This window comes from Delphinus delphis, chromosome 2 (genome assembly GCF_949987515.2).
Source record: "Delphinus delphis chromosome 2, mDelDel1.2, whole genome shotgun sequence".
Lineage (NCBI taxonomy): Eukaryota > Metazoa > Chordata > Mammalia > Artiodactyla > Delphinidae > Delphinus > Delphinus delphis.
This window is the reverse complement of record NC_082684.1, coordinates 50,284,411-50,301,179: the sequence shown is the minus strand read 5'-3', so window position 1 is coordinate 50,301,179 and position 16,769 is coordinate 50,284,411. Positions and strand designations below refer to the sequence as shown.

General features: G+C 34.7%; 1 protein-coding gene across 3 annotated transcripts in view; it reads right to left on the bottom strand.

Annotated features, from left to right (window-relative positions):
• The window catches only part of MAP4K5 (mitogen-activated protein kinase kinase kinase kinase 5), a 138,045-nt gene that overhangs the window by 22,112 nt on the left and 99,164 nt on the right, over positions 1–16,769 (bottom strand). For 2 of the 3 annotated variants that reach the window (XM_060004580.1, XM_060004579.1), the window contains exons 17-26: positions 15,562–15,604; positions 14,717–14,927; positions 13,746–13,843; positions 13,536–13,577; positions 12,563–12,647; positions 7,310–7,389; positions 6,949–7,009; positions 3,528–3,642; positions 3,095–3,153; positions 536–639 (exon numbers count right to left, since the gene is read on the bottom strand). In XM_060004580.1, coding sequence (XP_059860563.1) covers positions 536–639; positions 3,095–3,153; positions 3,528–3,642; positions 6,949–7,009; positions 7,310–7,389; positions 12,563–12,647; positions 13,536–13,577; positions 13,746–13,843; positions 14,717–14,927; positions 15,562–15,604 — 898 coding nt within the window. The remainder of the gene's footprint in view (positions 1–535; positions 640–3,094; positions 3,154–3,527; positions 3,643–6,948; positions 7,010–7,309; positions 7,390–12,562; positions 12,648–13,535; positions 13,578–13,745; positions 13,844–14,716; positions 14,928–15,561; positions 15,605–16,769) is intronic. The other variant, XM_060004581.1, reaches the window with a different exon arrangement.

Here is a 16,769-nt window from a genome sequence, read left to right as displayed (position 1 = left end):
CAAATGAATATATATACGAAACAGAAACAAACTCACAGACAGAAAACAAATAGGAGAGGGAGTGGGGGAGGGATAAATAAGAAGTATGGGATTAACAAACTACTATACATAAAATAGATAAGGAACAAGGATTTACTGCATAACACAGGGAACTATATTTAATATCTTTTAATAACCTATAATGGAAAATAATAACTGAATACTTTGCTGTATAACTGAAACTAACACAATACCATAATACTTCAATTAAAAAAAGGACTACCTTTAAATATCATGATAAGAATCAGTTTTCCATAAAAATATGTTTTAGAGACTTGGCCATATTCTTCTTTATGGCTGTGATATTTCTGGAAGTTTATTAACACAAGTTAAAGATAAAATCTTAAGAACACAAAAATCCCTAAACCCAATAAACACCTATAAATAACTATAAACATGCTAACCCTAGATGGTAGCATTGGGGTCTTATAATTTCAGGCTCAGTTATACATTAGTGTTTTCTAAATAAAAAAAATGTAAACAAAGTAACATATACCTTTATTAACATGAATTTCTGCATTGGCTCATACCACTGAAGTAAGACAATTCCAGACTGTAAAGCTCCACAGAGGTATTTATGTCCTGTGTAAGGGTTTCTGACTGGAAAGAAACAAAACAAAACAGACACACCCAAAACACTGAATATTTTTATATAAAAACAAAGTTTAGCTAAAAGCAATTACTAAGTTATACTCACCTAAAACCTAACCCAGCTTTCTGTATAAAGGCAGTGCTGATACATAGGAAAAACCAATTAAATGTGGCCTGCCACTGATACCAAACTATGAATGGAAGAATAATCATTTGAACTGTTAATTGAGGTGATAAAGGATAATTATTGTTTCTGTTCACTAGGATGATAAGAGTGCAGAAAGTAAAGAAAGATGATATCTTTTTCCTTTGGCTTTGTTATACCCTTTCCTTTTCACTCTCTTATCTCAATTTTAATTGTGTACATTTACTTCTAAACATCTTTAATATACTAGGTTCTTAAACATAAAAACAGTATTTTAAGCACCAAAACACCTAAACTATTTTACAATCTAAAGAGCTGCTTAAGTAAATGGACCAAAAGAGTGAATTCTAGGTCTAGTGAATAAAAAGGTCTAGAAGGCAACTGAAATCTATCATTCCATTTAAAAAAAAAAAAAAAAACTTATTTATTTATTTTTGGCTGCATTAGGTCTTCATTGCTGTGCAGGGGCTTTTCTCTAGTTGCAGTGAGCGGGGGCTACCCTTTGTTGCGGTGCACGGTCTTATTGCGGTGGCTTCCTTTGTGGAGCATGGGCTTTAGGCATGCGGGCTTCAGTGATTGTGGTGCGCGGGCTCAGTAGTTGTGATTCACGGGCTCTAAAGCGCAGGCTCAGTAGTTGTGGTGTACGGGCTTAGTTACTCCGTGGCATGTGGAATCTTCCCAGACCAGGGATCAAATCTGTGTCCCCTGCACTGGCAGGCAGATTCTTAACCACTGTGCCACCAGGGAAGTCCTATGATTCCATTTTTGGTATAGTAGTTTACAGCTGTCTACTTAAGACAAGATGAAAATAATTAATTATTTTACAACTTAATAAAGATGTAACTTCCTTGACTCAAATCTACAGAAATTCACATTGGTCTTTCCTTCTCCCCAATTTGATTCCCATCAACAGTAATGTTTTGATTATAAGAGTAGTTATTTGCAGTAAGCTCTGTCTTAAGATATTTATGAGTTATACCTCAGATTGTAAGCATCGAGACCTTTCCCGAGTCAGAGATACTGGGAATCTGATAACAGAAATGGACCTGCATCTCCCTAGAAAAATGCTCGTGAAATCTGCTTATAACTAGAGAGTATGCTGTGGACCTAATGCAGCATGAAGATCAATGTTTAGGCTCACTGATTAAACAATAATAAACAGAAAGTTAGGAGCCCAGAATTTGAAGCCACAGACCAGGTGTGATCCCAGGTTCTGCTACTAGTGACATAAGTATCATAAGCTGTTTAAGGGTTAAGTGAGAGAAGATAATTATATAGCACAGAATTTCACCTTGCCCCAAAAGAGGTCTGGTCTTTGTCCTCTCTTCTGGGAGTTAATGTCTAAGCCTCAGGAATGTCATGCCTGACAGGCGTGTCTTTGTTTGCCTGGGGCCTTGGTCAACGTATACTGTAACAATATGATTTAGAGTGGGGGTTGGCGACACTGGATAGTCTCAGGGTGGGGGACAGTAATGCCAGAAAGACAAACCATGTAATTTAGGGTAGGGGCTTTGGGTCAGGCAATATCACTTGACCTCCAGAGGGGATGGATACTGAGACCAGCCATGTGGGCAATCAAGCATGCCTATGTGATAGAGCCTTAATAAAAACTCTGGACACTGAGGTTGCTGAGTAAGCTTCCCTAGTTGGCAATGCTCTGTGTGTATTGTTACACATCACTGTCAGAAAAGTAACACTGTCCATACGCTGTCTATTAGTCCATGGAGAAAGGACAACAGAAGCTCTACATCTGGCATTTTTCCTGGATTCTGCCCTATGCACTTCTTCCCTTGGCTGATTTTAATCTATATACTTTCCCTGTAATAAACCACAACCAGAGTATAACCACTTTCAGTGAATTCTGTGAGTCCTTCTAGTGAATTATTGAACCTGAAGGTGGTTTGGGGAACTCCCCAAACCTGTAGTTGGTATCAGAAGTGAGTGGTTTTGTGTGGACTCTTCCCTCTAACTTCATAGTTGGCCAAAGTCCTGAAATAATAATGTTCATAAAACACTAAGCAATAACCGTTAAATAAATGGTAAGTGTCAAATGAAAGCTAGGATATCAGCAGAGATAGAGCCTTACGGACTATGGTTAAAAAATTCGAGGAACATTATGCTCTGAGAAAGCATCAGAGCAATTATCTTCAAGCATTTTTATGTCCAACTATACATTCCTGAGCTTCAATGGCCCCTTAACTCCTTATTAGAACAAATATAAAGCCTACCTTCCTTCACTTAATACTATAAGACTCTACAGATAATTTTGAAGATGTTAAAAGTTCTAATCATCCAGTTTGAGAAACAGCATTTACTCACCTATGCAACATTTGTGGCAGCCTTTTGTATCAGGAATCTTTGTTGTTAAAGCGAACTTTCTGAAAACGTAAGACAACATAAATGTACTCTACTGCAGTGGTTCCCAAACAGTGAGTGATGGGTGAATCAGTTCCATCAGAACCAGTCAAGGAGCTCTAAGAACCACCATCTTAAACTCTGACCCCAAACTATCTGATTTTGTAGAACTGAGGCAGGACCTGGGAATCTATATTATAAAACTTCTATGGATGATTGACATGGACAGTCAAGTTACAAGACACTTATCTTTTGAATTCTAGATGACATTTACTTTAGTGTAAACTACCTTTCAAAATTAAGACAAAGGAAGTTTTTTAGTGGGCAAGGAAGACTGGCTGTTTTAAAAATAAACACTAATTCCCCTCACTCCCAGGAGAATCAAAATATTTTGTACCTTGGTAGTATGCGGTCTGGAAACCTATGAGTTTGAATATGGGCAGCTAGTCCTGGTTTTTTGGCTTGTTCAAACAAAGCTATAAGATTATGAGAGTAGAGTTGAAAGGTTTTTCCTATAAAAGAGAAACATGTTATTTTTATTAGAATTATTTAAAGCAGAGAAATACTATTTTCAAGCAAAAGAAAAGATAATTACCTTCTAAAATGATGAGTCCAGCCATGTTCAAAAAACCAAGCAAAACAGAGAAAAACACAAACAAAAAAACCTAGTTAATACTATTTTGAAAGATAATAAGTAAAATGAGTTTTAACAAAGTAGATAATTTTGTTTCCCAGTACATAAATTAGATATATTCTGACTAATAGGTGATCTGGGCAGAATGTATGTAAACCTTAATGAAGCCAACATAGGAAAAGAAATTGTTAAACACTGTACAACAGAGTGAGTTACAATGATGTACATGTGATTATTTCAGTACAACATGGAAAATTATATAACTATACCACATTATCTTTCTCAGATAGTCCTATTTATCAATAATCTACCACATTACCTTGGATTAAAAACTGTTTGTGAATGAAGTCTTAAAGATAACACTGAAATACTAAGAAAAATAAAGCAAACTATCATAGGATACAGTAGGGCTACAATTATATCCTGTAATTTATATGGGATAATAGAGCTACAATTTCCATATAATCAAAACCACAGCTGTATTAAAAAGGGGAATATATGGTAAACATTTTCTGACTCATTATATACATCACATGGTACTATAACAACCCAAAATAGTATTTTATTATTTTACTACTGGAAAACATGAAAAAAAAAATGGTTTTACCCTCAACAAAATTTTCTGTATTTTCTCAAAATGCAAACATTCTGCCTAACATTATACCATCCTTCCTTTCTCCAGTACCACTTTATATATAACTAGCTACCCAAGCAGCTAACACATGTGCATGTATGTGCACACATGCAAAGAAATGCAGACCCTTAAACGGAACGTTTTCTCCTATTGAGCACTGCTACCTATCTTCATTCAGTTCCACAGGTCATTTTGACTACATTTGGAAAGAACCAATTTATAGGCTAATTTTTCCCTGCCTTTCTGTAGTTATTTTATAAATATACAAGATGTACTGTGTGTGGCTTTTAAGCTTATTCCCAAAGACAGGTATAAATAGGGATAAAAGCAGTAAGAGAGTCAGAGGAAAGTGACTCTATATGAATACAACTCAGAATTGTTAATTCAAACAGATCTGGGTTTAAGTTTATTTTCATAATAGTAATATGATATATTAATATTTTATTAAACAAAAGTAAAAAAATTGGGGGAAACATAATCAAAATCAAAGAGATTAAATATTTTGAGGACCCCAGTTTTTTAAAAGACATTTATAGACAATCAAATAATATGCTCTTTGTATACACTGTCATCAGCTCAAATACATACAAATTCCTGAAGACTCTCTACTAGGCGATGGTTAGTAGACGAGTTTAAGTTATACACACTCACACACACATACTTAAAATTATGAAAACGGCATTTCTTAAATTAGGCCACAATCCATAATGATCTGTCAGTGAGTTAAAACTATATCAGCACTGATGCTTTAAAGCATAAGTAGCTGAAAGGTACACTTAATAATGAAAAGCCTGACAGTACAGTAAATAAGAGCTAGGATGTAATCATCACGTATCTATTGAGATACAGAGCATGAAAGAGTATCAAACAAAAAAACTGAAAAAAATTTAAGAAATGTTGAAATAATTTTTCAAAGTGGAGAAAGGGATAAATGCTATTTAAATAGTTGATAGCATTAGGATTAAGGAACAGAGAGAAATAATTAACTACCTTGTATAGTGGTCCCACCAGAGTATTGTTCTAGGACCCCCTGCGGATACCAAAATGTGAGGTCCCTTATAAAAAGTCCCTTATATAAAATGGTGTAGTACTTGCATATAACCTATGCCCATTCTTCCACATACTTTATATCATCTCTAGATTATGTATGATACCTAATATAAGGTAAATGCATGTAAATAGTGACCCAGTGCCTGGCAAATTCAAGTTTTGTTTTTTCGGAACTTCCTGGAATTAAAAAAAAATTCTATCTTTGAATTGAATCTGTGCATGCAGATACAGAGGGCCAACTGTACGCTACTATCAGAATGAAAGCGAGCAGCAAGCCTTTAGGTAGCCACTTAAATCTAAAATGTAAGAAAATAGGTTCTGGCAGGTAACAATTAGGGGAAAAAAGCCTAAACACCACCCACCCACCCCCAACAACAACGAAAAAAGAAAAATACAAACAACAAAATTAGAATAGGTTGTTCTGGAACCCATTTGATTATTTATAAGACTTGAAAGCATTGGTCCAAGTTCATTAATAAATATGTGGTCCAGAATAACATGAATTCCACCAGCAAGCATCTGTAAGTCTTCACAGTTTTCTAAGTACTTTGGATATCTCACTTGATCCTCACAGCAATCTTGTGAGGCTGTTATTGTTACCATCATCATTATGTTACAATTAAGAAAACTGGGCACAGCAACATGGATGGACTTAGAGATTATCACACTTAAAGTGAAGTAAGTCAGAAAGAGAAAAATGAATACCATATGGTATCACTTATATGTGGAATCTAGAATATGACACAAAGGAAGCTATCTACGAAACAGCAACAGACTCACAGATATAGAGAACAGACTTATGGTTGCCAATGGGAAGGGGGAGTGGGGGAGGGATGGACTGGGAGTTTGAGATTAGTAGATGCAAACTATTATATACAGAATGTTTAAACAACAAGATCCTACTGTATAGCACAGGAAACTATATTCAGTATCCTGTGATAAACCATAATGGAAAAGAATATGAAAAAGAATGTATATATATGTATAACTGAATCACTTTGTTGTACAGCAGAAATTAACATGACACTAAGCCAACTATACTTCAATAAAAAATAAATTAAAAAATGAAGATATAATTTATGAAAAAAAAGAAAACTGAGGCTGAGAGACAAGAGACAGTGATTGGCTCAAGATTACAAAGAAAGGAAGCATCTGGATCCTCTGATTCTTTCCCTTCAACTGCTGATTCTCAGTGGAAGGCAGGGAGGTGATAGTAACAGAGACTGTGGAGAAGGGGATGGCCTCAGGGAACAATCACTGTCATGTTCTCCAACTGTGTAGTTCCTGGGCAGGTATGGGAAGTACTGCTCTGACAACAAGGTTCCTTCTCAAAGTTTCTTCCAGTTCTACAACTGTAAAAAATACCTGCAAGTCTCAAAAGTTAACTATACTAGATTATAATTACCCTGATTAACAACATTTTAAAGTAATGTGTATTAAAATTACATTTCTCTGCTCGTCCATTGTTTATTTTTCATATCATTTTTATCATATACATACCTGACAATGACATTAAAGTATTATTGATGACATAGAGCCAAGTACATTTCCGTGGAAATAACTATTAAGAAAAAAAAAGGTAATTAAAACTCTCCAATTTTCATTCCCTTACCCCTTAACTTCCAAACTGCAACAGTCTGAAAGAGTAGAAAAATAAGCATTTTCTACCTTTCAGTAAATTACCAAAACCTTATGGAAAAAAACCTTTCAACATGAATATGTGAAGAGTACAATTTCACCCCTTTAAATATTTAAATCATAAAAATTAAAACTGAGGCCCATATAAATTGCTTTAAAATTAAGATATTTACTTTATTCAATTGACTCAAACTAATTTTTTGAGTTAAAACTCCTGAATTACCTGTTCCATCGTTGCCTCATGTAGTTCATTGAGATTCAATGTATAAATACCATCTTCAGTTCCAAAAATAATGTACTGATCTAAAATAGTTGAGATAAATCACCACAATTTACTATCATTTTCCGAAATCATTCACTAAAATGATGGCCCTATATTTTAATGGTATTAAGAGTTAGATAGCCACCCACCAATCCAAAGAAAAGTTATTTTCTAAAACCCATGCTACCTTCTTTACCTCTTTCCCCAACTCTTTATTTTTTAAAAGTAGATATATTTTCTGTTACTAACTCTGCTTTATCTTACTATAAAATCCTTTTTTAAAACACAATTTTCATTACATGTCATTTATTCAAACATAAGTGAATAAATGAGAAAGAAGGGAAATTGTCAATAGATGTCAATGGATTGTCAACAGATGCTAAAACTAGTCAGTGAAAGTCTAATGAGCAAGAGAATATTTATGAAGTCTCAGTGAGTCTTCACACTAATTATGTGTTAATTACTTTTGGAAATTAAATAATTACACAATTACTTAGAAAGGGAAAAATAGGAACTTGACAGAAGAGAAGGCTAGTGAACACCACCTTAACCAACTGGTCAGTGTTAATATCACTAGTATTTGGACAAGCTGATACCATGTGCCTCCTGATATGATGGACTGAGAAGAGCACAAAAACATTTGTCTGATATTCCTGCCCAAAATGCATAACGTGATCTAAGCATGAGGACTCATCAGACAAACTCCAATTAAGGGACATTATACAAAATAAGCAGCCTCAAAATGGTAAGATCAAGAGAGAAAGAAAGGTTGAGAAACTGTTCCAGACTAAAGCAGACTAAAGGCATGGTAGCTAAATCCAACATACGAACTTGAATTGCACGTTGGATTGGGGAAAAAAGGGGGGAGAAGATGATAAAAGCCATTACTGGGATAATTAATAAAATTTAAATATGGACTGTGGATTAAAAGACAGTATTATATCAATGATAAACTCCCTAATGTTTATAAATGTACTGTGATTATGTAACAGATCATTCTTGTTCCTAGAAAATACAAACTGAAGTATAATGGGAAGAGGAGCATGATGTCCACAACTCACTCTGAAGTGATTCAGAAAAAAATTCACATATAGACAGAAAAGAGTAAAACAAATGTGGCAAAAGGATGAACATACACACACTACTGTACATAAGACAGATAACCAACAAGAACCTACTGTATAGCACAGAGAATGCTATACAATATTCTGTGATAACCTATGAGAAAAGAATCTAAAAAAGAAGAGATATATGTATATGAGTAACTGAATCACTTTGCTGTATATCTGAAACTAACAAAACATTGTAAATCAACTATACTAAAATAAATAAATAAATAATCTGATGGTGAGGGTGTAAAAAAAAGAAACAACTGATTATTCTGAGTATATAGGAGTTTCTTGTACTACAATATTTCTCTAAATAACCCAAGATCACTGAAGAAATCAAAGAGGAAATGAAAAAAAATCCCTAGAGACAAATTACAATGAAAACACGACGACCCAAAACTGATGGGATGCAGCAAAAGCATTTCTAAGAGGGAAGTTTATAGCAATACAAGCTTACCTCAAGAAACAACAAAAATCTCAAATAAACAATCTAACCTTACACCTAAAGGAACTAGAGAAAGAAGAACAAACAAAACCCAAAGTTAGTACAATGAAAGAAATCATAAAGTACAGAGCAGAAATAAATGAAATAGAAGCAAAGACAACAACAGCAAAGATCAAAAAAACTAAAAGCTGGTTCTCTGAGAAGATAAACAAAATTGATAAACTATTAGCCAGACTCATCAAGAAAAGGAGGGAGAGGACTCAAATCAATAAAATTGGAAATGAAAAACGAGAAGCTACAACAGACACCGCAGAAATACAAAGCATCCTAAGAGAGTACTACAAGCAACTTCATGCCAATAAAATGGACAACCTGGAAGAAATGGACAAACTTTTAGAAAGGTATAACCTTCCAAGACTGAACCAGGAAGAAATAGAAAATATGAACAGACCAATCACAAGTAATGAAATTGAAACTATGATTAAAAATCTTTCAAGTCCAGGACGAGAAGGCTTTATAGGTGAATTCTACCAAACATTTAGAGAAGAGCTAACACCCATCCTTCTCAAACTCTTCCAAAAAATTGCAGAGGAAGGAACACTCCCAAACTCATTCTATGAGGCCACCATCACCCTGATACCAAAACCAGACAAAGATATTACAAAAAGAGAAAATTACAGACCAAATGCACTGATGAATATAGATGCAAAAATCCTCAACAAAATACTAGGAAACAGAATCCAACAACACACTAAAAGGATTATACACCATGATCAAGTGGGATTTATCTCAGAGATGCAAGGATTCTTCAATATATGCAAATCAATGTGATACACCATATTAACAAATTGAAGAACAAAAACCATATGATCATCTCAATAGATGCAGAAAAAGCTTTTGACAAAATTCAACACCCATTTATGATAAAAACTCTCCAGAGAGTGGGCATAGAGGGAACCTACCTCAAATAATAAAGCCCATATACGACCAACCCACAGAAAACATTCTCAATGGTGAAAAACTGAAAACATTTCCTCTAAGATCAGGAACAAGACAAGGATGTCCACTCTCACCACTGTTATTCAACATAGTTTTGGAAGTCCTAGCCATGGCAATCAGAGAAGAAAAAGAAATAAAAGGAATACAAATTGGAAAAGAAGAAGTAAAACTGTCACTGTTGCAGATGGCATGATACTATACATTGAGAATCCTAAAGATGCCACCAGAAAACTACTAGGGCTAATCAGTGAATTTGGTAAAGTTGCAGGATACAAAATTAGTGCACAGAAATCTCTTGCATTCCTATACCCTAATGATGAAAAATCTGAAAGAGAAATTAAGGAAACACTCGCATTTACCATTGCAACAGATAGAATAAAATACCTAGGAATAAACCTACCTACGGAGACAAAAGACCTGTATGCAGAAAACTATAAGACACTGATGAAAGAAATTAAAGATGATACCAACAGATGGAGAGATATACCATGTTCTTGGATTGGAAGAATATTGTGAAAATGACTATACTACCCAAAGCAATCTACACATTCAATGCAATCCCTATCAAATTACCAATGGCATTTTTTACAGAACTAGAACAAAAAATCTTACAATTTGTATGGAGACACAAAAGACCCTGAATAGTCAAAGCAGCCTCGAGGGAAAAAAAAGGAGATGGAGGAATCAAACTCTGTGACTTTGAACTATACTACAAAGCTACAGTATTCAAGACAGTATGGTACTGGCACAAAAACAGAAATACAGATCAATGGAACAGGATAGAAAGCCCAGAGATAAATCCACGCACCTATGGTCAACTAATCTATGATAAAGGAGGCAAGGATATACAGTGCAGAAAAGACAGTCTCTTCAATAAGTGGTGCTGGGAAAACTGGACAGCTACATGTAAAAGAATGAAATTAGGACACCTCTTAACACCACACAAAAATAAACTCAAAATGGATTAAAGACCTAAATGTAAGACCGGACACTATAAAACTCTTAGAGGAAAACATAGGAAGAACACTCTTTGACATAAATCACAACAAGATATTTTTTGATCCACCTCCTATAGTAATGGAAATAAAAACACAAATAAATGAATGGGACCTATGAAACTTAAAAGCTTTTGCAAAGCAAAGGAAACTACAAACAAGATGAAAAGACAACCCTCAGAATGGGAGAAAATATTTGCAAATGAATCAACGGACAAAGGATTAATCTCCAAAATATATAAACAGCTCATGCAGCTCAATATTAAAAAAAACAAGCAAGCCTATCAAAAAATGGGCAGAAGACCTAAACAGACATTTCTCCAAAGAAATGGCCATACAGATGGCCATACAGATAGCCAAGAAGCACATGAAAAGCTGCTCTAAATCACTAATTATTAGAGAAATGCAAATCGAAACTACAGTGAGGTATCACCTCACACCAGTTAGAATGGGCAACATCACAAAATCTACAAACAAGAAATGGTGGAGAGGGTGTGGGAATGTAAATTGATACAGCCACTATGGAGGACAGTATGGAGGTTCCTTAAAAAACTAAAAATAGAACTACCATATGACCCAGCAATCCCACTACTGGGCATATACACTGAGAAAACAGTAATTCAAAAAGACACATGCGCCCCAATGTTCATTGCAACACTATTTACAATAGCCAGGTCATGGAAGCAACCTAAATGCCCATCAACAGATGAATGGATAAGGATGTGGCTACATATATACAATGGAATATTACTCAGCCAAAAAAAAGGAACGAAATTGGGTCATCTGTAGAGACGTGGATGGATCTAGAGACTGTCATATAGCGTGAAGTAAGTTAGAAAGAGAAAAACAAATATATATTAACGCATACACGTGGAACCTAGAAAAATGGTACAGATGAACCAGTTTGCAGGGCAGAAACAGAAACAGAGATGTAGAGAACAAACTTATGGACACCAAGGGGGGAAAGTGGCGGGTGGGGGTGGTGGTGGCGGTGTGATGAATTGGGAGATTCGGATTGACATATATACACTAATATGTATAAAATAGATAACTAATAAGAACCTGCTGTATAAAAAATAAATAAAATTCTAAAAAAATAAAAGAAAGACACCATATGATTACACATATACAAAAAAAGTTAACATTTACTACTTTTGTTTTTATCCTTCTTTCTCTGTACACACATTTTTGTTTTCATTTTCTGAACTGTTTAAGTTATGAGCATGATACCCCTTTATTCCTAAATATTTGTGTGCATTTCTTTAAAAAAAATAAAAAGGTCTTATACAACGACACAAAATCAGGATATTAACACTGAAACAATACTATTTTCTAATATCCTGATTTTACTGAAAGTGATTATCGTCTCAGTATTATTGTCCTTTTACATAAATGAAAATGCAAAATCATGGTTGCAATCAGTTGTGATGTCTCTTTAGTCTCCTTTATGCAGGAACTGTTCCTGTATACTCGCTCTTGAATTCTGATGCCTTAAACTAAAACTATTTACCTATTTAGGTTGTTACACTAAATAGTATAATACCTACACTCCTTAGTCTCTAAGTTGAACTTTTAAAGTAAAAAGCCCTCAGTTCACTGATCATAAGGATCTTTTCTGATAATAAATATTTTGTTGGAGATATACATAAAAATTCAGAAATGTTACCTTTTGTATCAGGATGTATCCAGGATGTTGCACAATTTATTTTCAAAGGACAGCCATCAAAGACTTTGGAAAAACATGCTCCCATCTTATTTATAAAGAAAGAAATGTTGACTTATTTGATTAGATAATTTTATACATTCTTAGAAAATAGCTAAGATTATTATGAAATGTTAAACTGACTCTTATTTGCATATATTTATGGTCTCATTACAAAATTCATATTTTGATATAATTTAACCCTTTCTATGAAGAGAGTTTTATACTGTTTCCTTGTGTAATCCACTACTTTACAGCAAAAATATCAAATTTATCAAAACGTCTACATATGTCAATGATACATTCCAGGAATTTTACATCACTACTTATCTTTAGGACTAACATTTAATAATGGGAAACAATGAATGATTTTATTGAGTAACATCATAGTGATTATAATTGCAGTATACCTGCATAATAGTGATAAAAGACAAAAGACTGATATTTACACTAAACTTTTACTGTACAAAAAGGTACAATTTATAAGGTACCCATTCATATGACTGGCTGAACTACCTTAGGTAGGTTCTACTGAAGGGCCAGAGAACAAGAATTAACAGAAGCTTCCCTGTTCCTTTTCACTGTGTATAGTTCAATGTAAAAATGGCTTCAGGGGTAGAAAGATATTTAACCAACATAATGAAGAGGACACAGTACTAGTAATATCATCACATTAAAATTAAATTGGCCTCTGTAGGCTAATCAGAGAACCCAACTGTCCGTATTTATAAAAAGTGAAATTAACACAATTCTAACTAACTCACTCAAATTAGGGTACATGATTTGATCCATGGTATATCCAAATGCATTTAATGCCTTTGTATTTTATGAATCCTTCCTTTCAATGGCTCAAGATACTTGATAGCAAATAAACAATATTCTGTTGCTTCTAAAGAGAGAAAAATTGGCAAGTGGTTCACATAAAAATATTCCTTACCAGCACTTTTGGGGTGGGTGGGAGGCCATTGATTACTGGTTTCTGTGGGAAAAGTGATTTTTAATACTGTAAGACCTCTTAAAGCCTTAAGAAAAACTTTATACATTTAGAAATCCAGTTATTCAAACTCTTGAATTAAACAGACTATGCCCTTTATATGATAAATACAGTATTATTTACAACTAATCACCAAACACCTGTTATACCTACAGGGAAATCTCGCTTGTCCTTTTTTCGTGGTAACTGTGGTGCTTGCGCTGATCCTTCTGTGTTTTCACTGATGAGTTTTGAAATACCATCACCATTTCCTAAAGAGAATCATGGTTAAAAGTTGAATGACCATACAAATAAGTACTTTCCTTGAAAAATAATTTCCCCTTCCCCCCCAGTACTTGTTTTCCATTTGGGTGTTCCTTTATAGGGAAATATTCTCTACTGTCAGATGAGTTAAAGTATCTCTGGTGCCTTTCTCTAGCTCATGTAGAGGCAGCACTGCATCTATAGCAGTAGTCTTAATCCATGAAAACAACAAATGTCTTTCCATATTGTGAGAAAAATGCAATCTGACCTACTAATCCTGATATTCAAGGCCTTTCATAATTTAACTTCACCCTACCTTTTTAAGTCCTATCTCCCAGTATATACCCTTCAAAAGCTCACACTTCGACCATACTAGACTGTACTTCCAATACAGTCTAGATTTTCCTGCTTCAGTGCATTTGTTCATTCTTTCTTGTTCTCTAAGAATGCCTGTCAGTATTGGTTCCACCTATTAAAGGCTCACCAAGCCCTTTAAACCTCTGCAAGGGCCTACCTCCTCTGTTCCCTATCCTTATCTCCCTCAGAGATCTCTTGCATTGTTACGTATAGTTACTTACTGTAGGAGACACTTAAACAAAATGTCTTGTCTGATATTATGTGCACATTGGTATAACTTCTGCTATAGACCCTGAACTTCCAGAGGGCAGGGTCATCCATTCATCTTTCTAGATCCTATAATATTTAGTAAGGGATCAAATTAGGGTTGAATTGGATTGAATCTATTTATAGTCCACCCATGTGGAACTTTAAAGAACCTTCACAAAGCTTCAAACAGTAATAAGATTGACTAAAGAAAAAAGACATTCTTTAAAATATGAAAAAAATGGCTTTCTTTTCAGCCTTCACTTTGATTTATTTACCGAGATCACAGTATCTAGCTGTATGCACTCCAGGCCTGCTGATACTGCTAGCCATACCAATAGAGGAAGTCTCAGCTACAGGACCACAACTTGGGCTACTCTGTCTTCTGAGAACTTGGGGAGCTCTGTTCTCTGAATCAGGACAACGTTTTACAGTTGATGATTTTTCTTCATCTTGGAGGTTGTCTTCAGGGTAACTGCTTATCCTTGGCTAGTTGATAATAAGACACGGAAGTACTTTAATAAATTTGGACATAAAACATTAACACTTTGTTATTATTATGCATCAAAGACTTTAGGGGGAGGAGAATATGCCTTTTTTTCTTTCTCCTGTATAGTTCAATTCACTGGGCCAAGTAAGCAAGGCAAGCAAGAGCTGAGTTACTATCCCAACACAACTATGAACTTGCCATGTGACTTTTAAGCAGCCCTAACCCCAAACTGATAACGTTTTTATAACCAATAAAATCACATACATAATCCACAAAATATTTAGTAACTACAAACAAGCAAGGAAAGTGACTTAATAAAGTATGACTCTAGTGCACTGTCCAACTGTAGTAATAAATGAGGACTGCAAATGATAAACTCCCCTCCATGTGGTCAAGTATTGCTTCAAATGAGTAATAACCTATCTTTGCCTTTTTCTAATAGCTATAAAAATATTATATTTCTCATGAAATCTTCTTTAATATATTTTTACATCTTCATAATAATGCTCGTGAGGAAAACTATACCCTAAAATATGTTTAAGAGAATTTTGAATAAATTCAATAAAATTATTTTAAAAATTTATTTTATTATTTAAACAAGGATATATTGTTGAAAATCTTTAAGTAGCTCACCTTAGGAGGTAGGGGAGGTGGTATTGCACGTTTTGAGGTTGATCTAATACAAAGAGAAAAATGCAATTTAGATGGTGATAAATGACAATAACATAAAACACAGAAAGAGCATTACATCTGCATTAAAATCTGCTTCTATTCAGGGGATATAAAAGACAATTAGATCATGGTACAGAGTATTTTTAAAAGCTACAGGAAGACCTAAGATCTCATTCTGTCAAACTGTATTAGTATGACTATAAAATAGAGTTTTTATAAAGTGAATATGAAGTATTTTTTACTTTACCGTTATGCTTTGCAACATTTAATATGTAATAAAAATGAAATTAAACTTAGTAATGAAAAAGAGATTCAGAATTTTAGAGTTGGAATCCACAGTGAATCATAGATTCAAATGGCTGATCATCAAACCCTTTGTTACTCCAAGTGGGGTCCACAGATGAGCAACATTGGTATCACCTGGAAACTTTTTTTTTTTTTTCTGGCTGCACAACACAGCTTGCAGGATCTTAGTTTCCCGACCAGGGATTGAACCAGGGCCCTCAGCAGTGAAAGTGCAGAGTCTTAACCCCTGGACTGCAAGGGAATTCCCATGGAAACTTTTATAAATGCACCCTCTAGACCTACTTAATCAGAATCTGCATTTTACCAAGATTTCCAGGTGATCCTCCAGGCACATCAAAACTTGAGAATCACTCATCTAGCCCACTGGTTCCACACATTTATCCATAGTCATTGCAATCAATTGGGAAGCTTTCAGGATTCTTAAATTCCACTCCCAAAGACTGTATTCTATAGCAGGGGTTAGCAAACTTCTTCTATAAAGGGTTAGACAGTAAACTTTGTAGGCTTTATGAATCATATAGTGGTCACAGTGGTCTTCTTTTGATTTTTTTTCAAACATTAAAAAATGTAAATATCATTCTAGTTTGTAGGATGTACAAAAATAGGCATTGGGCCAGATCTGGTTTATAGGCTTACAGGCCATACTCTGCTAACCCCAGATCCATAGGCCTAATGTGGGGATTCAGGAATCTGTATTTCCAAAGAGCTCTCTAGGCACTGCAATGGACTAATAGGTTTGGAACAACTCATCTAGGTCAGCCCTGTCACTTAATTGTTGAGGAAAGACAGGTCTAGAATATGAAGTAACCACATTGCAGAGACGGAACTGGGGCTTTCTGATTCCTACTATCGTATTTTTTCCC